The 27,500-nt window shown below is 43.1% G+C and overlaps 1 protein-coding gene across 3 annotated transcripts in view; it reads left to right on the top strand.

Moving 5' to 3' along the window:
• Window positions 1–27,500, top strand: part of grip2b (glutamate receptor interacting protein 2b) — a gene marked incomplete at its 3' end in the record, with an annotated part of 181,412 nt that overhangs the window by 114,047 nt on the left and 39,865 nt on the right. For 2 of the 3 annotated variants that reach the window (XM_084063478.1, XM_084063477.1), the window contains exon 1: window positions 12,184–12,247. The exons of the other annotated variant lie outside the window; for it this stretch is intronic. In XM_084063478.1, the coding sequence (XP_083919604.1) occupies window positions 12,193–12,247 (55 nt within the window). In that variant the 5' untranslated portion in view covers window positions 12,184–12,192. Of the gene's footprint in view, window positions 1–12,183; window positions 12,248–27,500 lie in introns of those variants that run through there. 3 annotated transcript variants of the gene reach the window in all.

Below are 27,500 nucleotides of genomic sequence, written 5' to 3'. Positions count from 1 at the left end.
GCTTCCATACATTTAATGTTGCTCAAAGTCTTGTACAGTTGAAACATTAGGAATACCACTAGCCTTTATTTGCTTATGAAGCATTTGAAGGGCTGTTCCTCACTGTGCGTCTATTGATTTTGAAGGCAATTGTTGCAGGTAGTTTGGGCTGCATATCACTGCTGCCGGGCAGAAACCTTGTATCTCCATTTTTTATCTATTTTGTATTGATGCCATTCTTTATCATACTATAGTGTGTACACAAAAGTAGCAAAAACAGCTGATCTACAAGCTTACAACGAGTCGCTTTGTGAAACGTGAGCTTGTAGACTGTATGGCTGTAGTTTTTTTTTACTTGGATCAGATTTGACGATAACATTTCATTTTAAAGTGAAAGTTGTTAAGTGTAAAGTGAAGTGTAATACATATTGAACCAATGAAAAGTATTAATAAGAGATTGTGAATAAATAATAGCACATGGATCCACGGGAACACAGGTTCAGTTTCCATTTCCTGAAAAGTAACAGATTCGGACTAACAGTACAAGGTTTCCACCTGACAGTGAGGATTATGCTCCTCTCACTATTCATGTGCATATTATGTAAAGGCGTCATTCAAGCAGTGTGTGCCGTTTCTCTCTCTCTCTCTCTCTCTCTCTCTCTCTCTCTCTCTCTCTCTCTCACTTCCTCACTCTGTCTCTCAAAATCTGTGCTGTGCCTTTTTCATTTATTCATTGGTTTGGGGAGCTCTGAACACTTTGAAGTGTGCATGGCGTTCTCCGGCACAGCGGCACACTGGAAGGAAACGGAGGCATTTGGGGACAAGGCGCTGCCACCTAGTGGTGGCAAGAACTTCAGCGAGAAATGTGTTGTATATATACATTATATATATATAATGTGTATATATATATATATATATATATATATATATATATATATATATATATATATATATATATATACACACAGGTGCACAGTATTGAGGGTGTCACTGTACTTAATGTGTATCGAAAATGAACAGAAATTGACGTTTGAAATGTACAAGCGTATATACATATCCATATACGGATATGACTGAGAAATTATCAGTAGGATTACGTCCCACTAAACCCAAGCTTATAATAGCGTCCATCTCTCCTTTGGCGATAGTAAGAAACTCTGGAGTGGTTCTTAACTCTGGTTACAACCCACCCAATGACCTCTACATCTTCTGTACAGGACATCAGTCCTAGTCTGAAGACGATATGCAGCTAGCAGTTATTCAGTATGGTCTGGAGCAGTGGGAACTCTCACACGACATCAGGTGGAAACTGGCAGCCATGACCAACAACAGCAAACAAAGAAAAGAAAAACAAACAAATGAAAAACAGTCCGCTAAAAACAAAATATACAAAAAAAAATGCAATCCATGATGCTGCATCATTAGAGCGCAGACACGTCTCACTACACACACCATTATTGTTATTGTAGGTTTGAATTTTTACTTTTTACTTAATTTGTTTTTTTATGTGGGTTTACTATAGTCTAGTTTTAGTTTTTTAACAGGCTTAGGTTTTGTTTTCATTTTTATTAGTTTTAGTGTTAGTTGTAGTTTTTCATTTTTTTGTGTAGTATGGGGTAGTCAGCAGCGAGATTCAAAAAGCATAGAAAAAGTGACAGATCTGACACTTTTTAACCACGATCTGTTATATTACATTTTTTGAAGATTGAAGGAGAGGTACAGGTACTTACAACTGGCACTGTGGTTAGTTTTTCTTCTTCTGACATTCTGAAGTGAGTTTTGAGGCAGTATAAAACACGTTTGTCGTCTCTGAACTGGCAAACCCCCAAATGTTCAAGTTATTTTTTTTTCTATGCAGCTGCGTTGAGAAACCCCTCTCTGTCTGTCTGTCTGTCTGTCTGTCTGTCTGTCTGTCTGTCTGTCTGTCTGTCTGTCTGTCCGTCTCTCTGCAGTGCAGATGTGTTGTGTTTGATCAGGCCTCTTGAGGTTAATTAGTACTTTATTAGTGCATGGATTTATCAGAGAGATGGAGGAGTGGAGGAGACACAGAAGGTATGAGAGAGAGAGAGAGAGAGAGAGAGAGAGAGAGAGAGAGAGAGAGAGAGAGAGCGAGCGCTTTGATGTCTGCTATGTTTCAAGTAGTTTTGTTTTGATTTGCATCTCCTTGTTTATTTCATGCATCTCCATATTTCAACAACAACACATTCTACAGTTGATCTCAACGTGGCGTACGGGGACCCTAGGGGGTCCTTGAGGGGGTTCCAGGGGGTCCTATGCTAAATGATTAATACTTGGGAACAAAATGGACCCTTACAGTTCTGTAACTCTGAGAGTGAGCAGTTAAAAAGAACAAAAGTCGACATTACAGGCGACAGCATCATTGTCTCTTCTCGTTACTGTTGGTTATTGCTCACAACGTGTCACATTGCGACGCGTTGTGTGCTTGTAGATCGGCTATTTTTGGCAAAGAGATTTGGTGTAGACAGAGAAAAGTGGTCCAAGTACTGCTGTAACTCAGGTTACTTACGAAGACTAGAGGGTTTGGTTAAGCTTGTGTCTACTGCTGTTTTTTTTCTTCCTCCACTGTGTAAGAGGCCATTAATAGCAGAGGTAGTAGAACAGAAGCAAATTGGTATGTTATTTGTTGCAGGAAAGTCACAGTGATGAGGCCTACTGTATTTTGGAAAGTTCTTTTTTTTAAACTTTACTTGAGTATTTCCAATTTTCAATGCTTTTACTTCTACTCCACTACATCTCATACTTTTACCTGTACTTGAAATAACATTGTGGTATTGATACTTTTACTTAAGTAAAAAAAAAAGTACTTAGTAGTAGTAGTAGTTTTTTTGTATTTTGGTCATTAAAAGCAATTCTACAATGCCTTCATTTGATATGAATCAGTAAAACATAGACTAAGGCCACGTTTACACGGCAACGATCAGAATAGAAAACGCAATCGCTGTTACGCAGAAGACGCAACAGCGATTGAAAACGCTGTAGTGTGGATGCCAGGTGGCTAGGTGGCAGTGTGACTCGCTACGCATGCGTAGAACCACTTCCGTTCTGCTTCATATCACAGTTTGTTTACGCCAATGCAGCGTGCAGGTTCTATGGCTCTGCACTAATATAATAGCATACACGGAGACGACGTGAGCCATGACATCACACGTTTTGCGGATTCCCCCGTGTTGCGCATTTACATGGAGACGCGAGGTGGAGTGTTTTCAAAGATTTTCACTCTGTAAGGGGGTTTCACTTTGTTGCATTTTCAACCCCCGATAACACAGTTCCCGTCTAAACCGAAGGCACATCTGATATTGTATTGACTGACTGACTGACTGACTGACTGACTGACTGACTGACTGCTGACTGTGAGGTTCAATTCATAAAGGTCTCACAGGTAATTGTATTACCTGTGTAGGTCCTATAAAGAGAAGAATGCATTCGCCATCTGTTTTGAATAAGGGGTGTCATGTTTTGCAATTAATTAAGCTTATCTAGACTATTTCTGTTATTAAGGTTTTGTTATTTCTCTCAGACTGTGCAGGGTAGAGGCGTCTAATCTCTGAGTTAAGGTAACCGCATACCCTCGGATTAAAACTATTTCTTAATTCCATTTAAAGATATGTTTACACTATAATTTATAATTATAAAGCCGATAAAGTATAGTTTTGGACCATGACGGAGGCGCACCGACTCAGCAGACCTTGAGGCTGAGGAGTCGTGCCCGAGTGCCCGCGACGACCAGCCGATGGTCTGCTAGTCGAATCAGCGCCGTCCGAGTTATGTACCGATAGGGACAGAATCGTAAATATTTTTGGTGCGGACTGCGTTTGCCCCACTGACTGCGTTTGTCCCAACTGTCACTCTAAGTGACTATTGGCCAACTGCCTGGATGAGGCAGACTATTTCTGTTATTAAGGCTTTGTGCTTTCTATCAGACTGTGCAGGGCAGAGGCGTCTAATCTCTGAGTTAGGGTAACCGCATACCCTTAACTGACTGACTGACTGACTGACTGACTGACTGACTGAATCATTGAGCATGTGGTGGGAAGTATAGGAAAAAGCTCTTCTATTTTTTTTGGGCAACAATGCCCATCCTACACAACACTGGACATCAGGGAGTCCAAAAACTGGAAACTGAAATAAGAGACATTGAATAACGGATTACACCCCAGTAGAAGCTGATGATAAGACATTAAACAATGAATGAAAAAAACATGATGGAGAGAGCTTGGTATGTTTCACATAAAGACATGGATGCTCCAAGCTCCTTCTTCTTCAACTTGGAGAAGAAGAAAGCAAAAGGGAGGCAGATGTCCTGTCTCAGGATGTCACATGACAGGGTTACGTATACGAGACCCTGTTGAGGTGAGGAGACACACTATCAGCTTTTATACTGACCTCTTTTGGAGCAGAGAACTGTGATGGACAATGTCAATTAGAGCTCTTGGAAGGGCTCTCTAATCTCACTCCCAGGGATGACCATTATGGACAATTTGTTTTTAATCAGATGTGTAGATGTTTGCAAGTTATACAGTATGATATACATTTGGGCATTTTATCAATAGATCATTTGGATACATTGGTTTTGTTAAACATTTTTAATAAACATTAAAAAAAAATCTCTCTCTCTCTTCCTCTCAGTCTTTCTCTCTCTCTGTGTAGCTTCCCTCCGGTTGACAGATACGATCACAAGGTTTTCTTTTCTTTTACAGACATTTATTAAATGCCGTGAGAACTGAATAAATAAACATATATACAGAATACATTAAATTGGTATCACATTTTCTCAAACATACAAAACCATACAAACAAATACTCTGGCAACAATGATTACCTCATTGGCCGCATCAAATTATATGGGGGAAACAATCTTGAGGTCTTCTTCTTTTATCTTAACTTAAACAGCTCTTCTTTAACATAAATGTCTTCTTTAAACTCTTTAACTTATACTCTCTTTTCTCTCTTTAAACAGCATCACACTCGACATCCTCTGTTTGTTGCATGTTGCCAGCTCTAGTGCTCAGAACAGAATGACTGACTCTGCCCCTGCTCTGGTGATTAACCAAAATCTAAACCACCCTTGCTGATTGCTTGATTGACTGACTCAGCTGCCAGGTCACTGTGACCCTAGACATCACAGGAACTCAAGTACACAGCACAAGCAAAGAGAACAATCCACACATGAATTGACCAAACAAAAACATTATGAATTCTTAACTTATTCACTTATTTATAATAATATGAACTTTAATCATGATGGCAGCTACACTCTGTCTCCCTATCTGTCTCTATCTACCCCCCCCCCCCTCTCTCTCTCTCTCTCTCTCTCTCTCTCTCTCAGTCATATTTCAGTATTGTTAACAGTAAGAATTAAAATAAGGGTGAAAATGTAAATCAGGAGAGCGATGAGATGAGTCATGGTTTAATTTCATTTTAATGGGAAGTATAGAGGTCATCGCCATGGTAACTACAGCAGAGTTTGGGTTTTTTTTTTTTTTAAACGGTTGCAACTTTTTCCACAAGTGTTTCTTTTATCTTTTGAGAATCTTGGAGTTTGGCCCTGGGGCCCCATGTAATGAAGACACTAGGGTCTTCTGCTGCTGCAGGGACCCTCCATGTAGAACACTGTGTCTAGATCACACAGGTTCTCAACGTTTTTCATTTCAAGGACCATTTGTACACTCTCAGTTTCAGAACTGTAAGGGTCCGCCCTGAGGGTCCCTGGATCCCACTGGTCTAGATAGAATTTTAACCCACTTTTAGACAGCGTTGGAAAAGAACTAAGTATATTTTACTCAAGTACTGTACTCAAGCATACATTTTAGGTAGCCTAGTTTTACTTTTATTTTCCATTTTTCAATACTTTCTACTTCTGCTCCACTAAATCTGAGGCCTATGTTGTACTTTTTACTCCTCTGCAGTTATTTTCAAAACGTTTTACTTTGCATACTTATATTATTACAAAACATACATAAACCAATTAAGCAATTAAGCCGTACAACATGGTCTAAAATTAGCATTATGTATGGTGCACGATGCAGCAGTCTGCGTTCAAGTTGATCCTGTGTGTCACCACTTGCTTCAGTAAATTTGACGTGCCCACTCTTTCACATATTTCTCCGTCCGTCCTTCCGTCCGTAATTGTCTGTCTGTCTGTCTGTCTGTCTGTCTGTCTGTCTGTGTGTATATATATGTGTATATACATAACAAAGGAAGAGCGATGCCTTGGTTGGCCTCATTATGTCAACACACACAGTACAACGCACATGAAAGAAAGTGACAGAAGAAAGGATTGTCGAGGTAAAGAAAGATGAGGAAGAGAGAAAGAAAAGAGAGGCAACAGAGGAGTGTGGGGGGGTGTTTAGGAGAGTGGAGAGAGAGAGAGAGAGAGAGAGAGAGAGAGAGAGAGAGAGAGAGAGAGAGAGAGAGAGAGAGAGAGAGAGAGAGATGGGGGTGGAATGTATCAACATGTTTTGATAAAAAGAACAGAACAGAAATGAGAGGAACAGATGGAGAGAAGACAAGAGCATTTAGAGGCAAATTAAGCAAAGGTGTACAACTGTACATGTGTACATCCATCCATCCATCCATCTTTCTTTCTTTCTTTCTTTCTTTCTTTCTCTCTTTCTTTCTTTCTTTCTTTCTTTCTTTCTTTCTTTCTTTCTTTCTTTCTTTTTTGTTTCCGTCTCAGTGTCTATCTGTCTGTGTTTGTGTGGTATATCTCTGGGCCAAATCTTTGTGTGATAGGATTTCATTTTTTTTACATTAACCACTTGAACCTTAGAATTCCTTTTCTGAGGGCAACATTAGCCAAAAATAGCAGATCTACAAGCTCTCAACGTTGAGAGCTTGTAGATCGGCTATTTTTGGGAAAGAGGCTATAGGTGTAGAGGGAAAAAAGAGCAGACTAAGTACACTAAGTTTAAAAAAAAAGCTTTAATCTGAAACACAATTTTATACAATATAGAGTAGGGGGTCCTTGCTTCATCTCTCTTTCAGCCAGGGGGTCCTTGGCCTGAAAACGTTGAAGACCCCTGCAGTAAGCATTACAGCAACTGTTGGAATGTTCATGATAGGGCTGCATGTAACAGAGAAAGTGCACATCAGAAAGAGATTAACTAGGTGTCAGGCTTCGAGTGTGTATGTGATGATGTCACAAAACACTTCACAACTACAGGGCTTTCTATAAGATTCTTGGATCAAGCTCTTTGTTTATTACTAGGTTGTGCTGTAACGTTTGAGCTACACAGGGAATATAACACTTAACCACCACCACTTAATCATTTTAACTCTACACACGCACACACACACTTGTGTGTGTGCACGCATGTGTGTGTGTGTGTGTGTGTGTGTGTGTGTGTGTGTGTGTGTGTGTGTGTGTGTGTGTGTGTGTGTGTGTGTGTGTGTGTGTGTGTGTGTGTGTGTGTGTGTGTGTGTGTGTTTTCTTTCAAACCACAGGAGACCAACATCATTTGCCACTTCAAAGTACTTACCCATAATCCTCAGAGTGTCTTCATTTGCACTTTAAATCCACTGGGGGGGAGAGAGAGAGAGAGAGAGAGAGAGAGAGAGAGAGAGCCTTAATAGAAAGTGAAAGCAGGTCCACAGATAGAAGGCAGAGGTGTATTTTATGAAAACCAGCCAAGCAGACACATGTAGGAAAACAGGTCATTTTTTTCCATTTCCCGAATATTAACAGCTTTGGACATACAAGGTTTCCACCCGACAGAGGCGACTAGGCACTTTATGCAGATGCCACTGTCAGTGGGAGTGTGGGATCGTTACGTAAGAAAGCGATTAAAAACTGTGCAGACATCCCAGAAACATGCAGGGATGCAGCCAACACTGTCTCACTCCTCAAAAGGCATATTGTGACTTAGTGACCAAACGTCAACATGTGACGTGAAGGGAGGGGGGGGGGGGGGGGGGGGTGGGGAATAAGGCACATGGTGACTTTTCGGGGCTTCCGCGTTTAGCAACGCGGAACTACAGTTCTCAGCGTTTTTGACAATCCATCAAAAAAGCAGTTAAAAGCGGACATGTGCCATTATTTTTTTTATATAGAATGCAAGCTTTCGGTCATGGACCTTCTTCAGGCATACTTGGGTTTTTCAAGCGCCTTTTCGGCGCTTTTGTGTGACGCTGTAGTAGGCCTGTGACCACGTAGGGCGCTAATTTACGCGAAAAAAACACAAAAAGTTTGAATACGGAGATAGGAGGTTTCTGCCCGACAGCAACGATATGGCACTGGCCTGGTGTTTACAAAACATGGGACACCCAGGAAGACAGGCGAGCGCGCACGCCCATAGTGGCCCACACACACTGTGCTCTGGTTTCCTGTCAGTTAATCTCCTTGCACACAAGAGGAAGAGACATTACAAACTAATTATAATACCAGTACTGTAGTAGTAGCTATTAAATTGTTGCTGTCAGGCAGAAACCTCTTATCTCCATATTCTAACTTTTAGTGTTTTTTTTTTCGCAACGTCACACAAAAGTAGCAAAAGTAGCCTGTCGATCTGCTACTTTTGCTATTTTAGAATTTTTATCCTGGAAAGTAACAGTTTTGGACATAATGAGGTTTCTACCCGACAGAGACCATTTCATAATAATCACTTTTTCTGTGTTTCCATCTAGCATTCAGCTGACATTGTGGGGTACATGACAACACGCTGCAGTTCACTATACTCTGCAATGCTGTGTCTGAATACTATGCATACTCAAAGTATATAGCAACAGTACAAGTACTCAGTATGCAGAATGCCCATTTCACAATCATCATGCTATTGACCAATTATTAATCATTACTTAACCACTCCAGCATCCAAATTCTGGGGGGAACACAATGCGTTGCATTTTGACACATAGTGAGCTTGTACATCGGTTATTTTTGGCGAGACGGGAAAAGTGGTCAACAGTTGTAACTCAAGTCCAGTTCTCTTAGACTACAGGGGTTTGAAGCCCTATTTTATAGGTTAGGTTTTGGCTATTTGAAAATAGCAGAACCACAAGTTCACAATGTGTCACATTGTGAAAAGGAACTTGTGTAGATAATGAAATGAAATGTTCTAAAATAATAATAAAAAATGATTCATAATTTGTGTAATTAAAGTACAGTATTTGCCTCTGGGATGCAGTGGAGTAGAAGTATGGAATAATGGATGTACTGTACGTACCCAGCACTGGTTATAGAGGGTGTGCAGTAAAGGGGTGGCCTCTGTTCTGTATATCAAATAAGATTTGGCGCTTAGCTACTTTCTGCTATAGGTGTACGTGTGCGTATGTGCGTGCGTGTGTGTGAGAGAGGCTGCTGCCTTATATGGCAGAGAGACGGAACAAGAGAGAGAGAGAGAGAGAGAGATGAAGGGGGAGGATAAAAATGAAGATGGGCGAGAGAATTGTCTCCCTCTCAGCTTTCCTACTGTCTGTCTCTCCTACACTGTCTGTCTCTCTGCTTTCCTACTATCTGTCTCTCCTACAGTCTCCCTCTGCTTTCTTACCATCTGTCTCTCACAGACAGTTCAAGTGTTAAAAAGTGATGTTTGATGAATCAGCGTTCACGTTAGAGAACACAAGCAGGGGATTTAGGGATAAATTGTGCGCACGCACACATGCACTCACACACGCACGCTCGCATGCACACACATACACACGCACAGACACGCACGCACGCACGCACGCACAAATCAAATGGTCAAATGGAAGAAGCTTAAAACCTGACTGTGTGTGTGTGTGTGTGTGTGTGTGTGTGTGTGTGTGTGTGTGTGTGTGTGTGTGTGTGTGTGTGTGTGTGTGTGTGTGTCCTCGCGGCTAATCTTGCACACTACTAGGCTGATCAGTGTCACATTTCCTGCGGAGGAGGGAGGCGTCCCTGTCATAAGCTCTGGGTGGCAGCAGAGAAGAAGGACTTTACGTGCGTTTGAACACAGACGCAGAGTTTGTCCTCATTTACACGCGTGCATTATATATTGCTGCATTGTTGTGGTTTATAGTTTTGTCTGAGGTCACATGGCAGCAGTGGTGGAAAGAAACAGTACATTTACTCAAGTACTGTACTTCTACTTGAGTATTTCCAATTCTATCTAATTTTATACTTTTACTTCTACTCTGCTACATTTCAGAGGTAAATATTGTACTTTTACTCCACTAGAATTATTGCAACACATTATGAGCTTGTAGATCAGCTATTTTCAAAAGATTTTGAACTTGTGAAATGGGACATTCTGGACCATGAGTACTTTTACTTTTGGTACTTTAAGTACATTTCGATGCCGATACTTTTGTACTTTTGCTGAAGTACATATTGAATATGGGACTTCTACTTGTAGCAGAGTATACAGTTGGTGCCTAGTGAGTTTGTCTTTTCTCAGATGACTCTCTATCTGAGATTCCCAGGCTGAATTAGGGGCCCAGCACGTCCCTGGTCATGGCCTGAAAAGATTGAGAACCCCTACTTTAATGCTGTAAACATGAACGTAGCGTTAACCGTGGTGAAGGGTTGGATAATATTCACCCGCAGCTGGGTTTAACAAGACAGCAGCGTATATGAAAATGCGACGTTTATTAAACGTGCTGTCACGATTCGCGATATTTTTTACAGTGGGCGGGGGCATTCTGTCCGGTGGCTAAATATGCCTTTTTTACACAATAAAAAAGGTCCTGTGGTCTTTGATGGCCAGATGTGAGTTATTGGGGGCTAGAAGAGCTACTGTAAATAATAATAAAGAAAACACCGGGTTATTGTGTAAAAAAAAATACATATTTAGCCACCGGACAGAATGCCCCCGCCCACTGTAAAAAAGATTGCGAAAATTGCTAAAACTATAGAAAGCAGTAAATTTAAAAATGTTAACACTCATCTTTTATTTACTTTAATTACAATCTAAAACATAAACCTTGGTTGTAAAAAAACAAAGTTGTCCTTTAAGGTAGAGCATTGACTTCAACTGATGTGCAACATTGACGCGATATGCGCATGCAAGCCATTCAATTTGTGGTCCTTGTTTTTCCCGTTTGGCAATTCAAGAGAAGTTTGTGTCAGTTCTTTGATTTAAAGGACATGACTCTAGTCTCTTGAGATGCCATCATGTAGGTCCCTCTAAATATCAATAAGATAATTGATAGTCCAAAAGCTTATTGATTTCCGGAATCGATTGCATGATAGAATTGGCTTTATGCAGCAGCCATATTGGAAAGAGGTCGTGCTTCGATCTTCCTTACTTGCTTTACAGGTGTTACCAATTATACTAATTAAGGCTGTATTCCATTTAGTATAGCAAAGTGGTTCTTAAACTTTTTATTTTATTTCAAGGACCCCCATACAGGTCCATTTGGTTCCATTAGTACACTCTCAGAGTTTCACAGCCACAAGGGGCCATTTGGAACACCCTCAAGGAACCATGAGGGTCCCTGGACCTCACTTTGAGACCCACTGGTGTAGCAGAGTCTTCCCAGTGAGTCAACATGCACAATATCAGCAATATGCATAGAGCCTATTGATTCTCACTCCAAACCCCTAGTTATGCACGGGGATTAGGAAAAGAGTAGCAGAAATCACACTGTAGAAATCTTACTTGGCCCACGTTATTGCACTGTGATGAAAGAGCATTTTTCAACAGGTGTGGAGGTGATGGTCTCTCATCATCGGGGTGAAACTTTACACATGGAAGCCACGGCACTATACTGGACACCATCTTGTTTGTTTTTGTTTGTTTTTTTAATTCACACTTGCTTTGGCCGTGTTAATGTATGTTACTCATGCCAAAAAAGTAAGAGAGAGAGAGAGAGAGAGAGAGAGAGAGAGTGTAAAGGAATGAATGGAGGTAGAGAACTGAGTTGTTCCAGACAACCTGTCTACATTCCTCCTCTCCTCTCTTCATATCCCTCAGACCCTCCCTCCCTCTCTTTCTCTCACATACACACACACTCCCCCCTCTCTCTTTGTCTCTCTCTCTCAGGGGGTGGTGTACAGTTCTCTCTCTCTCTCTCTCTCTCTCTCTCTCTCTCTCTCTCTCTCTCTCTCTCTCTCTCTCTCTCTCTCTCTCTCTCTCTCTCTCTCTCTCTCTCTCTCTCTGGGGGTGGTATGCATGGTGTGTGTGTGTGAGTGCTAGTCGTGTCTCATCATCTCTTCCCTGAGCGCTCAGCGGAAAACATTCCCCTCTCCTCTCCTCCACTCTCTCTCCGTGTGTGGATGTGAGAGGATATTCCATGTCTTCTGTCATGTTCTGTGGCCTGAGAAGAGATGTGGGGGCGAGCTGTGTCGGTGAGTAGAGCGCACGTGTGTGTGTGTGTGTGTGTGTGTGTGGGTGTGTGTGTGTGTGTCTACACAGTTTAATTTAAGCTGTTGCAGGAAAACAGAGCTGTGAATGCGCAAACCTTTAAGTGCTTCTGAATGGCCTGCCGTGTTTTAGTGTCTTTAAACAGACAGTAGGAAAGCTGAGAGCGAGACAGTTTAGGAGAGACAGATGATAGGAAAGCTGAGAGGGAGACAGTTTAGAAGAGACATACGGTAGGAGAGCTGAGAGGGAGACAGTGTAGGAGAGATAGACAGTTGGAGAGCTGAGAGGGAAACAATGTTGGAGAGACAGACAGTAGGAGTGCTGAGAGACAGACAGTGTAGGAGACATAGACAGTAGGAGAGCTGACAGGGAGACAGACAGTGTAGGAGAGATAGACAGTAGGAGAGCTGACAGGGAGACAGACAGTTTAGGAGAGATAGACAGTAGAAGAGCTAGGGAGACAATGCAGGAGACACAGACAGACAGACAGTAGGAGAGCTGAGAGAGAGAGACAGTGTAGGAGAGACGGACAGACAGACAGACAGACAGACAGACAGACAGACAGACAGACAGACAGACAGACAGACAGACTGTGGGAGAGCTGAGAGAGAGACAGTTTAGAAGAGACATACGGTAGGAGAGCTGAGAGGGAGACAGTGTAGGAGAGACAGACAGACAGACAGACAGACAGACAGACAGACAGACAGACAGACAGACAGACAGACAGACAGACAGTGGGAGAGCTGAGAGAGAGACAGTGTAGGTGAGATAGACAGTAGGAAAGCTGACAGGGAGACCATTTGGGGAAAAGTGTTGATTTTTCTTCCCAGGTCTAAACATTAATCTCAGTAACCTCCTCATTCTAGTTGAATCCAAACACTGTCATGTTGCTAGACCAGTTCAAACCCAGGGACACACCTGGCCAGCTGTTGGTTGGTTAATGTAATCTTGCAGAGATAGAAGCCTTACGGTACCAGATAACATAAGAACTTGACATTATAGCTAGGTAACATCTGACCAACAAGTGTTTGTTCAATAACAGGGGTCTATCTCTCCACCTCTTTAATAAACAGACAATACAATTTCAGGTATTGCAAAATTCCAGCAAATCAGGAGAGAGTACCTGTTTATCAGCTTCATTTTTTATAGTGTTCCAGTTCCAATTTTGTCTGCTCATTTCTTTGTGTCATCACTTCCGATTCTACTGGTTTATTCTGTATCCTGTGTGAGATTTTGGTATCCAATCAAATTGGTATCCCGACCTGAGTTACAGGTCTGTAACTTTGAGAACCACTTATTTAGAAGATGAGACTAAGGCTGGAACTATCCATTATTTTGTTAGTGATTATTGTAACTAGAAGCTCGCCCCCGCTACGCGGGGGCTCGCGTCTAGCGCGCGGCCACGCCCACGTTGCGCCCGCGGCCACTTGGCAACTCATATAAGTGGCGTAGCGTCATGAGGGTCAGTGGGGCCGTGGCTCGGTCAGTGAAGACCCTGTAGTGCGGATGATATGTGGCATAGAGGGGCAGATTGTAAATCCCCAGAGGAAACATCCGTGGGCTACCATTGGTTCAGCGATGTGTGCGGTCGCCCTGCGGCCCCTCCTCCTCCACCAATGTGCAGTATTGAGAGCCCTGACGTCACAACAATTGGAGCGATGGGCACTGCACTGTGGTTGGTTAGGGTACACCCAGGTAGGGCCCAGGTAGAAACCAGTTAAAGCCTGCATGGGCAAACCCAGTTAGGACCCGCCTTGGTCCCACATAAACATGGCTAGTTGGGGCCCACCTAAGGGCCAGGTAGAAGCTACTTATAGCCTGCATGGGCATCGCAGTTGGGACTGAAGTGGATGCCGCTGACATTGCTGACATGGGGTCCATATGGTTTAGCCCACCTTGAAACCATATGGGAACTACGCTGGCATGCTGGCTGTAATGCAAACGCTGCATCATACCTGCAGTGTGTAGTTTGATGTTGTGTGTGTAGCAGATATACCTGCAGTGTGTAGATCAATGTCCATATGAAAGTCAATGCCCAGCAGTGTTTTTTTTCCCCAGCAGAGTTTCTAGTGTCTCTGTGTCTCTCTGGAAGAGGTTGCACATGAACTCTGCAGCCGCACTGAGGCGCTCCAACACAAACACTCTGACATTAAGCTGCTTCACACAACAAACATCAGCACCACGCTGCTGTTTGTCCAAAAGACACAATATCTCCTCTCCCACCGACGTCATGTGTTCATTTATCGACAGCCGTACAGACTCCTTTTGACACATTTTACCTCGTTTATCCAGCTCTCACTGACTCTCCACATCGGGCTGTTATTTTGCTGCGATCAAGTCAACGATGTGAGAGATTAGCTATCACAGACGGACGGACAGGGGGTGAAACATAGTCTTGCGCCATGCCTTTCGGCCTGGCGGAGACAATAAAAAAACGAAAGTAAAGGAAATGGCCATTTCTGCAACAGAAGTAGTCAACAAACTATACTATGAAAACATGGGCCACATTGGCAAAGAATGTAAGAAAGAGGCAATCATGTAGAAAATAGCCGATCTACAAGCTTACAAAGCCTCTCAACGTGAGGCGTTTCGAGCTTGTAGATCGGCTATTTTCACAATATTTACTTGTGGAACGGAGTCAAACAGAATGGGGGGGTCCCAGATCAAGTACGTGTATTTGGGGGGGGGGGGGGGGGGGGGCGTGAAAGGGTTGATAAGCACTGCTCTAATCGGAGCGAAATTATCTGAAATTACTACATGACCATAATGCAGCCTAACATGCGTTGCACGGGGCGGTCCTGCCATTACGTTAGTTACTGTAGTTGCTGTGGAGCTACATAGTTCTCCAGAAGACACACACAAACATACACCATCTACAATGGACGAACTGAGCAGCAATATTGACATTCACCACACGAACGTGCATTGTTGACAAAGTGATTGCACAGCCGCTGCAGGCATGACAACCACGTTAGCGTTAGCGACATGGCAGCTATCACAGCGCCCTGTCCGTCGTGCTGCAACTGCCTGTGATGGCTACAGCAGTAACAGCAAGCTGTCTGCGATGCCATTGTCTGGAGACTGCTCTTAGCGTGACACGACCAATGAGAGTGAGCGCTGTAGTTGTTGCTAAGATACGGTGGCGTCTCTGCCCCATAGCTTGTAGATCTCTCACACATGATTGGCGTAGGCTGCGTTGCCAGGTCTGACTTTGTGTCTAAGCAATGGTCGGCTTATTTTTGCGCGCCTTTGGGCTCGTTTGCATTGTGCGCACGGCAGCGCTTGTTTAGCGTACGTCAGCGCGACGTGGCAACGGACGTGGCAACGTGAAAGGTGATTGGCTGGTGAAAAGAAACACCCGGACGTGAATTTTGTGTTGGCGAAGTGATTTGCATAAGTATTGGAGCATAATGCGTTTGATATTAATTGTACATCCTGCAAGTACAGTGATGGGATGCGAAGCAGCTGGTTTTACAGGCAGAATATTGAGGAATTTTGGGGGAAAATGTGGAGTTAGTTGGGCCATGTGTCTGCTTGGCCATTGAGCACATACACTCGTGTACACTCCATGAGTGTGGCCGCCAATTATGGTAGCAAGATGATTACCTTTTTGAATAATATTTTTTAAGTCATACCGTGTCATTTTTTTTGGCGATGCCTCTCGATCATTACAGCGTTTATCTCTATTGAACCTTCCTCTCAAAAAGGAATGCTGCAGGGTCCTAGCGCCGGATGATATTTTGCAATGCAACAAGTTGTCAGAAGCGGTAACTTTAAAATACATGAACAAATACTTTCCTGATACATTTCCGGTGCCTATGTACGTAATGTTGTGTTGGGGGCAGACATTAACAGATGCAAATAGGGTGTAATATAGTGTGAAAAATATACCAGTGAAATATTATATTAAATTTTATATAAAAAATCACACCCAGAGTGAAGTGGGCGGTGTGTGGTCATCACAGTGGTCATGACAGTGATGGAAGTTCACTTAAAGAAAAGTAATATTTCTGAAGTGTGTGGTGCTATTTATAGTTATTAATTTCATCATGCGTTTTCCTAGCTCACAGTACTGAATAGAGTCAGCCAATAAAGTCAGCCAATCATATTACAGCTAGTGGTCATCACAGTGATGGAAGCTCACTTAAAGAAAAGTATAGATTTGCATTGAATGTGTAGGGGTTAGGGGTGTACAATGGTTGGTCCACAATGGGTGATGCACGTAAAAAAACATAAATGTGTTTTTTTAAGTGCATAGTCCTATTTATAGGGCTATGCACATGTGTCATGTGTTTCACTAGCCAATCACAGTCCTGAATAGAATCAGCCAATAAAGTCAGCCAATCATATTACAGCTAGTGGTCATCACAGTGATGGAAGCTCACTTAAAGAAAGGTATAGATTTGCATTGAATGTGTAGGGGTTAGGGGCGTACAATGGTGGCCAATCACGGTGCAGCGAATGTCGATGTCCAAACCTCACATATAGGGGCGGTTACACCGCCCTAAAATCACTAATTATATAGAAGAAATACACTAATTTGTGTGCACTGTTGCAACCCTATGAGACTAGAGCAGTGGTCCTCAAGCATTTCTAGATCACCTACTTGAAAATATCAAAAGCATTTCATGGCCCACCCATCTACCCACTTAACAAGGCAGCCACATGGCTGAAGTGAAGTGACGTGAAGTGGTGAGATGGGTGGGCCGCTTGCATTTTCAGAGCAAGCTTATGTTAACGATCAATCAATTCATTGTATTCCAGCTTGGAACATACTTTAAGTTCTTATTACAATAATTTACAATGAATATAGCTATTCAATTATTATCAACAAAATCGTAATGTGTTGCAAATTATTTTGGGGAACCACTTGCAATATCCTGACAGCCCACCAGTGGGGCCCGTCCCACAGGTTGGGAAGCAACACACACACATGAGTAGATGAGAGCAGAGAGGGAGTGTGTTCTCTTCTGTTCTGGATTCATTCAGGCTGCAATTAAACACAACAGTCCATAGCAATCCTAATTACACCCTACAAAACGTGTGTGTGTGTGTGTGTGTGTGTGTGTGTGTGTGTGTGTGTGTGTGTGTGTGTGTGTGTGTGTGTGTGTGTGTGTGTGTGTGCCTGCGTGTTTGCTGTGCCGTGTGTGTGTGTGTGACTGGTGTGTGTGTTTGCATGTAAGTATACGTGTGCAAGTCTTCATGTAAGATTGTAATTGTGTGTGTGTGTGTGTGTGTGTGTGTGTGTGTGTGTGTGTGTGTGTGTGTGTGTGTGTGTGTGTGTGTGTGTGTGTGTGTGTGTGTGTGTGTGCGTGCGCGTGTGTGCACGTGTAGTCGAGGCTGACCGGCTTTCTGTAAGTGTATGAGAACAGCAAAAGAATAGAACACAGGAAGTGGAGTTTGTGTGCGTGTGTGTGTCAATGATAACGTGTTGAGGAGGACAATAGCTAATTAAGTCTTCTGCCACACTATAATGGCACTATAATGACACCAATCACACAAACACACACACTCTAGCTCCGCAGGAGATAGGTAGAGTGTGTGTGTGTGTGTGTGTGTGTGTGTGTGTGTGTGTGTGTGTGTGTGTGTGTGTGTGTGTGTGTGTGTGTGTGCGTTTTCTGTGTATGTGCGTGCGTTTTCTGTGTTGTTCGCACCTTAACTAACCTCCATAGCATATCACGTACAGTACACTCTTACAGTATACATCTGCTGCTGTGCTCACGCGCCTTTATCTTTTCAGTTATTTTTTTTATGGAAATAACAAAAAAACATGGAGCTTGCACAAAAACGAATTTCACCCACTGTTTTACATCTGTAAACCTGTGATGTGACAATAAAGCTTATTCTGATTCTGATATTAATGTCAAGAATCTGAATCAACTCAATTGGTTTACAGGTGTAAAGAATTGGGTATATATTCGTTTTTGTTGTTTTTCAGGAAGAGAAGGACAGGGAGAGCAAAGATAAAAGAAATCAAACTGTAAATAGAAACATGCCATAAATAGGCAGAAATCTGAGATATATACACATATACACAGCATAATCCAGCTACCAATTATGTACATGAGGTTAGACATAAGGTGCATAGGCAGAGAGGTGGTAGCACTTCAGTAGGTCCACAAAGCAGCATTGCATATGAGATAAAGTGCAAACAGAGTATCAGTGTTATGGCTGGTGTGTGTGAGTGACCCAAGCGCACAGCAAAGAGGAGACGTAGTTTTAGGTGAAGCCCGTGGGCGTATTTATTCACAGTTTTGGTGGAAAGTTAGTGGAGTGAGTGGAGGTGGTGTGGTTTGGTAGCTCCGTGGTTAGCACAGCTCAGCTGGGGATCCGGAAGACTGGAGAGGAGAGGAGAGGCAGGATTAGTAACAATTCAAAAGAGAGAGGACAATGCACAGCAACTGCGTGAATTTTAACTGGCTAGTTCTATAGCACTGGGATTCTTAGTTTGGCTAGCTCTAGTTTACCAACCGTAGACTGGTTAAGATCTGGCATGGAGTGCAGTGCAGACTGGGCTCTTGTAGTGGCAGCAGTTGATTGTGGAATGGAAGACAGGTGCGGAGATTGCTGAGGGAGAGTAGGTGTGCTGGGTTGAGCCATGGAGTAGTCAGTGAGGGGGAGGGGCCGTGAATGTGAAGGTGAGGAGGACTGAGCCGTAACAATCAATGCATTGTCAGGTTCAACCACATAGTCCACAAAGGGCTGTAACTTTCACAGGTAAAATCCACGTTAGATTCACAAGGAAAAGTAAAGTCCAAGACCAGCCTGATGACAGGCGGTGTTCAGGCCTTGTTCAACAGTCTGGCGGTAGCCAGGTGGAAGCTGTTCATAAACCTGGTGGTCTTGCCCTTGATACTACGGAAGGCCTCCTTGCCTGGCCACCGTCGTTGTAGGGGTATGAACAGTTGGTGGCCGGGGTCAAGATATCACAGATGTCTGTTGGACATGAGACATTAGGCTACAATGATTCTGACCACAGTAACGGCCATGCACTGTGTTTGTACTCCTCTCGTTTCCATTTGAGAGCTTTTGTTTCCCCCACGTCTCCTGATATTACAGTTACATCACATTATTAATGTTGCTCCCATAGATTTTAAGCTCTTGTGCTCCCACTTCATGTACGGGGACATTGGTTTCCTCGCTAGAGAAAGTGCGTCTTCTGATCTCCACCACTTAAAGCCAGGAAAGCTTCTGTGTCATTTTAGATTTTAGCTCTCTCTTTCTCTGTCTCTCTCTCTCTCTCTCTCTCTCTCTCTCTCTCTCTTTTTTTTACTCTCTTCTGGGGGTCCTTGACACGAAAACGTTTGAGAACTACTGATGTATAAGACATTTGTAGAATCGGCCTTAAAGGTTTTAATGGGTTAAACAGGATTGAGCCTCATGCCAGGTGCAGCTCGTTGTTAAAGGTCACTCTGATTTATTTAATTAATTAATGTAATGCCCAAAACACACCCATGACTGATTCCGGGCGTGCTGCATCGGGCGCTGACACATGGCGGCCACAATAATGTGTCCTGTAGATGTACAGGTTTAAATGCAATGCGCATATTCATAAACACCTCCACTCTTGATGTACAGGTTCATTATGTACTCAGAAACAGCTGGTCTGTGCCGCTGTGAGAATCTCTACTGTTAGTGAATAGGTGACTGATTATGTGGGGGGGCTTACTGCTGTGAATGGCTCATTGAAAGAATAGAAAAGCATTGAATGAACTTCATCACTTAAGCCCTATTCAAACATGTTCACAATTAGCCAATGGACCCATATTTTTTAGAGTTCGGCTTTCAGTTGAGTGAGTGAGTGAGTGAGTGAGTGAGTGAGTGAGGGTGTGAGGGAGGAAGGGATGGAGGGAGGGATGGAGGGAGGGATGGGTGAGGTAATTGACTTAAAGTGCAGACAGACAGACGGACAGACAGGCGGGTGGGAGGACGGACGGACGGACAGACGGACAGACGGATGGACGGACGGACGGGCGGGCGGGCAGACAGACAGACAAGGTTTTGTCGCAGGATGCTTTGCATTCATAGTTCAGTGACATTGCATGTTGTTTCTATAGCAACCATGCAGACACCGACCCCAGCTGAGGTTAACAATCTGTGTGCAAAAGGCCATCACTTACAGACACGCACGCACAAAGTATTATTACCAACAACACGATTCTTTCTCTTTTACCTACTGTATGTGTCAGTTATATTCAAATCTAAATCCGTTCAATTGATCAGAAAAAGTTGCACTTTTTGATCAAATATGAGACAAAGCATGGTTAATCAGTGGGCTAGGTTTCTCTAAAATCAGACATCGTACCCAAAAATCTGCCAACGGTCAAACTACCTTTTTTCCCTACGGCTCAACCTCATAAATAATCCAATCCTAGTGTCATGTCAGTTATGGTGGACAAAGTACTCAGCTGTTACAGTCTGCTCCTCTTCCCCTTTTCTCATGCTCTTCAAACCTCGGACATTTGCATCTTCAGCCTTGGACATCTATTAGTCTAGGTTTAATTTAGGTGTTACGTCATGTTTCTGTAGCTCTCTCTGTATGTTCTGGCAGTGTAGTAGTCTTGTATTCTGGTGGTTTGTTGATTCCCCAGGTGTTTCTTATGCCTCTTATTGTCTCCGCCAGGCCCAAGGCTGGCGAGAGAGTATGTTTTACCCTCCGTCCGTCCGTGTGTGTGTCCGTGTGTCCGTGTGTCCGTGTGTCCGTGTGTGTGTCCTGTCCGTGTGTTAGCAGCTAATCTCTGGCACCGTTGGCCTGCTCGCTGCGAAACTGTGCACACACACTCCCTGGATGCCAATTCAGAACCTCTGCCTCAAATATTTCACATGAGCCTGGAGACCGATTTGTGCAAAACCCATTTTTTTTACATTACTCCTACAGATTTTATCCAAACGTCACGCAAATCGGTACACAGTATCTCTATAGTCATGTGATCAACACGGATCTGTCCGATTTCCAATATTCCATCCTCATTGGCTATGGTTTGCTTCCAAAATTTGCAGGATTGGTCCGTTTTGAACAAAATGCCTCAAATCATGAACGCAGCTTGCGATTTCCGTGAAATTTCACAAACACATTCCCACTAGGCCACAGAAGAAATGCCACCCTTTTTGGTCTGTTATAGCGCCACCAGCAGGTCTAATTTAGCAAAACACATTTTTGGAACAAAATGCCTCAAATCATGAGTGCAGTGTCCGATTGCCGTGAACGACCTAAGAATAAATGGCACCCTTTTCACATTGGCCTATTATAGCGCCACCAGGAGGCCACAATAACGTACCTGACCTGGCGGAGACCTGTGCTCCGAGGAGCACTTTCTCTAGTTTTGTAGTATCATTCTGGCGCGTCTTCCTGCCCTTGTACCTGTTACCTGTCTTATCTCTCCACCCTGATTATTGTTATTTGCATGTGTGTGTGGTTACATGTCATTGTTCCGACATGTAATTGTTCCGACATTACTAACCCTATCACTAACCTTAACCCTAACCCTAACCCTAACCGCACGCGGAAGCCACGTAGTCGGAGTAGTGGGATGGCGGACTTCTGAGCAGTCACTGTGTGTGTGTGTGTGTGTGTGTGTGTGTGTCTGAGTGTGTGTGTGTGTGTGTGTGTGTGTGTGTGTGTGTGTGTGTGTGTGTGTGTGTGTGTGTGTGTGTGTGTGTGTGTGTGTGTGTGTGTGTGTGTGTGCGCGTGTGTGTGTGTGTGTGTGTGTGTGTGTGTGTGTGTGTGTGTGCGCGTGTGTGTGTGCGTGCGTGCGTGCGTGACCAAGAAAGGCAGAGAAGGAGGTAAAAAGGAAGCCATAGAACGAGCGATAAATGGTGAGAAGAGGTGTGAGAGAGATAACAGGAAGGGGAAAAGAGGATTGTGTGTGTGTGTGTGTGTGTGTGTGTGTGTGTGTGTGTGTGTGTAAAGGTGAGGAATAGGTTGATGTAGGATCAGGGAATTAAGAGAAGGCGTGAGACTGAGGGGATTTGCTGTAAAAAGAAGGGATTTTGTATGTGTCTGCAGATATACCACAGAGCAGTGTCTCTTATGCACACACACGCACGCACGCATATATTTGTATTACCATATTCGTGAGGACATCTACATTTTAGGACAGTGGTTTCATGTATGCCTTTTTTACCGCTTTTAACCCTATACCCTAAAGCCGAGAACAGCAGATCTACAAGCTCACAAGCTTGTCTGCTTGTGAGCAGACAAGCTTGCGCGGCACCCAAGTATAAATCAGGCATAGCTCCAACCCCAAATACCCTATACTTGGCCCTCACAAGTATAGTAAAACAAGTGAGCGCGCGCGCACACACACAAGCACACGCACGCACGCACGGACATAGCTTGAAGCTGTATTTCAATAGATGAAAGTGGGCATGTTTTCCTTTGTGTGCGAAACAGACTGCAGCACTGCTCTCTGTTCCCTTATGTGTGTGTTCACTTGTTATGTAATGCCAGGGGTGGAAAGGAACTGAGTACAAGCACTGTACCTCAAATACAATTTTGAGGTGCTTCTACTTTTGAGTATCGATACTTTAAATTGCCTCAGAGGCAAATTATTTGAAAGCTTCCGTTACTGGTTACTGGCAGATTTAGATTACTAGATTGTTTTAGTTTCTGAATCCTATTGCGCTGATCAGAGCAATGGTCACCGAGTTATGGCTGTTTGAAGTGGTAGCTGTGACACTGCTGTAGTGAGTGCCCAATATGTGTGCAGTTTGGGTGTTTTTGGTGTGACTATTGTCATGGTCCCTGAACAGTGTTTGTGCCACGTTTGGTGCGGATTGGAGCAATGGTGTGCCTGTTGACGCTTGGGGGCCACATGTGGCCCCTAGTGTGACTATTCTCATGGCAGACCCCTATAAGTTTGCTGCGGATCGGAGCAACGACGCGCCTTGCAAGTCCGGATGTTTTTTGATGTCCACCGTCCACCCACCCACTAGGCCAGTGGTTCTCAAACTTTTTTTTTTTTTCAAGTCAACCCCCAAATTGATAAATATTTGGCCGCGGACCCCCATCTGAAAATATGTTGCGTCAGGGACCCCCAGATGCAAAGATTATGGTAAAAATGGTCACTAATGTTCAAGAGTTTTTGAAAAATAGCAGATCTGCAAGCTCATAGTGCGGCACCGAGTGCCGCCCTATGAGCTTGTATATCTGCTATTTTTGAATAGCCAACGTATAGAAGGTTAAAGTGGTTAAAATGATTGTGATGCTATGTTAACTACTTTTGCTCTGGACCCCCTGGTACTCCTCCAAGGACCCCCGGGGGTCCCCGGACCCCACTTTGAGAACCAATGCTCTATGCGCAGTGGTTGTCAAAGTGGGGATGATAATGACTGTCAGAACGTCTACCGAAGGCTTTATGTCTTCAGGGAAGCGTTTCGTTACAAACTGCTGCATATTCATTTTATATCATGAATTCATTCTATAATTGTTGGGCTTGTCAGCGGCACGATCTAGAGCAGTGGTTCTTAAATGTTTTAGCTCGAGACCCAAAAAAGGAAAAAAAGCCTGGGACCCAAACTGTCACGGTTTGAGTCAGGACGGAGTGTAGGACCCAAGTGCAGGAGAGACGGAGGCAGAATAGATTAGATTAGCGGTTTAATAACTCAAAAGACAGGGATACAAAGTATAAGTGCTGGACTCAAGACAGGATCACACGTAACAGTTCAACAATGAACTAGCAACCAAACACTGGGAACAGGGAGGTATAAATACACAAGGACTAACTAGACACAGGTGAACACAACTGGACAATCAACACTGGGATAGGCTAACAGGCAAACACAACACAGGTGACTAGGGTTACAATAATTACAGGGAGGCGAGACAAGACAGGTAACAGTGACTAAGCACAACAGGAAACAAGACTACAAAATAAGGTACAAGATTGTAAAGCAAAACCAAACACGGAAACAAGGACTGCAACATTACTTCAGAATAACAGAACATACAAATGGAACGACACCACAGAACAGTCCTAATAAGTCTATGACCTTATAAGGGCAGCAAAGGTCCAAGGACTGAGAAATACAGTCAAAGTCCACGGCCCGAGGAGCGGACCGTGACACAAACTAGTGAAAATAGCCGATCTACAAGCTCACCACACGTCATGACGTGTTGTGTTGTAGATCGGCTATTTCAATAATAATTCATGGAATTTCTTGGATTAGTTTTAGTTTTTTACCGATTAAATTATTTTGAAAATTCTCTCCCTTACCCCCTGTAGTACCGCAACGTACCCGCAGGGGGAACGCGTAACCCCGTTAGAGACAAACTGTCTGAAAGTTTGACGTTTGAAAACCAGCTGCTGTCAAACTTTGTGTGTCACACCAACGGGCAAGGCAAGATCTGTCTTTGGCGTAGGCGTGTGGGAATCCCGTGTGCTTCAGCGCTCTCGTGTACAATGTGTGTATGTGTGTGTGCGTGTGCGTGTGCGTGTGCGTGTGCGTGTGTCTGCCTGTGCGCAGTCACGTCTGTGTATGATGTGTGTAAGTGTGTGAGCGTCTGCCGTGCGCGCGCGCGTGTGTGTCTGTTGCTGTGTTGCTTTAGCTGTCTCAAGGGCAGACTGTCTGTCAGTCTTCCAGCGGACCTAACGACTTATGACAAGACTTTATAGCAGAATGTATTCCCCAACTAATGAATTATTGAACATAATACACGCCTGTGTTGTTCCCTAACCTCCTGTCTGTCTCACACACAATAATAACCCCTTCCCCCCTCAGGAAATGTACTGTAATAAAAAAGGAACAGGTTCCTTTTTTATGGATCCAATGTAGTTATAATTTATACTTTTCAATTGGTTCAATACCCACAGACAGGCAGACTTACCCACAGACAGACTTAAAAACTTCACTGCCTTGTTTTTTTTAAAGAGCAGATGTACAAGCTCACAACACGTCACACCGCAACACGGTGTGAGCTTGTTGATTGGCTATGTTGGCTAGTTTGTGTGACACACAACAAAGTAGGGCATTCATTTATGAAAAACAAGGCAGAGGAACTTGTCTTGGGGCAAGCAGCTCCAGTAGTGGAAAAAGTACACATTTATTTTTTACTTCAGTAAAAGTATCAATACTGCAATGTAGAAATACTCTGTTACAAGTAAAAGTCTGGAATTTTTTGTGAAGTTAACTGGAGGGCTCTAAAGGAACTTGGAGGGCACATTTGTTTATCCACGGAATCCCTCTAGACTTACTGTAGTAGTTAAATGGATCTGAGTTGCAACTGTACACTCTCTTTTTCTTCGCTCTAAACTATATCTCTTTGCTGAAAATAGACAATCTACAATCTAGCTATTTTCAATTCAATTTTATTATAGTGCCAAAACTGGCAAATGACAACAGTCTCAAGACACTTTACATATAGAGTATAGAGAGCCCACATTGACCCACAAAAACTCCCCCTTAATTGGAAGAAACGTCAGTCAGACACAGGCTCTAGGGTGGGTGGCCATCTGCCCCAACCATGTCATGAGCACAGTTTAAAGGGATAGTTCACCCAAAAAATAATAATCTTTTCCTATCGATTAGTCACCCCATGGAGACTTGAATTCATGGATATCTTTTTAGTTTTTGTCGCATTCCTAAGCCAATAATTTGATTGTGACTAATCGATAGCAAAAATGTCATTTTGGGGGTGAACTATCCCTTTAACCACTTAACCCATTAAGACCGGGCGGGAACGCATCTGTGTCTGTTAGGATTTAAAGTTCATACTGGAGCCACAAACCACCAGGAAACAAAGTTGCAATCAAATATCCAGTTTATTTTTAGCCGGATAATGATGAATAGGGTTGACATTGGGTTTCATGATGATGCCATGGTTCTAAACAAAGACACAAAGAAACAAATTATAATATTATGTCAGATAAAACATCAAACATAAATATGGCCTTTAAATCATGTTATATATTAAGGTATATCATCAAAATAAAAATAATAATAATAATAATAAGCCAAGAATTTAATTTACTAGTATTTACATAATATTAAACATCTAAATATCCAAATAACTCAAGTTCATCAACTCTTAAATATAATCATATAATCCACATCACTAGAAGTAAAAACACTGGAACTTACATTATACCATGTTTAACAGACGCATGGCAAACATCAGTGGTACATCAGCAGCACATGGCAAACACAGGCCGGCTGCATGTGTTTGGAACAAAGGACAAGGGGGGAAATGGGAATCCAGTCCTGCTTTTATAGTGGGAGGAAGTGAGGTCACCACCACAGGTACCAGTCTGAATCCCATTGTGGTGTCTCCTTGTGGAGTGGAGGGGAAATGAACCTTGCAGTTTCTGACAGTGTCATTTTAGATTTCTTTGGCTATTCAAAAATAGCAGATATTCAAGCTCGTAGCGCGGCACAGAGTGCCGCGCTACGAGCTTGTAGATCTGCTATTTCTTTTATATTGGGGAAAAGAAATGTATATATATTTTTTTTAAACTGTTAGGATTTAGAAAACATTTTTAGAATCGGCCTCAGGTCTTAATGGGTTAAAACCCTCTAGTAAAATGGGCCTGAGTTGCAACTATACTTGGTGCACTCTTTTTTTAGTGAATGTCCCCCCAGAACGTGGATGCTGGGGTTCGAGTGGTTAAGGCACTTGGGTAGCACATTTGTTCCAAGCAGTACCGCAACCTCAAATGAATGAATAAATAATGTCAGCGCTAACTTCTCTCTGAAGTCCTCTCATCAGAGTGTAGAAACTAGAGCAGCTCCCTCTCCCCTCAGACCTTCAACAATAAACCACAACCTTCATTTCACTGTCACAGCTGTTGTTAAGCCGACGTGTGCATTCAGAGAGGGTGTTACACACCCCCACACGTGTGTACAGATACACAAACACACACAAATGTGATGAAATACTGCAGTAAATGCAAAGAAAAACTTTTACAGCCATGGATCGAAGATAGTACATCTAATATTTACTGTTATACCCCCATGTTGTAAAGTTTTTAGGCATTTTAGGTCACTCTTTTCCAGAGAAGATTACCCACCAGTCCTATTTAACCCCCCCCCCCCCCTTTTCTATTATCTAAACATTTTATAAAAATCATACCCAGTGTGAAGAGAGTGGTGCCTGTGAAGAGAGTGGTGCCTGTGATGAGTTAATTAGTGTAACTGGTTGTGGTTGCATCTTTGTGTTGCATGCAGCTGTTGAGGCCGTGCTCAAACATACGGATGGACGGACAGACGCACACACACACGGTCTGTGTAGGACCGTGTGTG

The sequence above is a fragment of the Gymnoscopelus microlampas genome (assembly GCF_963454915.1).
Source record: "Gymnoscopelus microlampas genome assembly, chromosome: 7".
In the NCBI taxonomy this organism is placed as follows: Eukaryota; Metazoa; Chordata; class Actinopteri; order Myctophiformes; family Myctophidae; genus Gymnoscopelus; species Gymnoscopelus microlampas.
The sequence above is the reverse complement of the archived record's forward strand: the minus strand, read 5'-3'. Positions and strand labels throughout refer to the sequence as shown.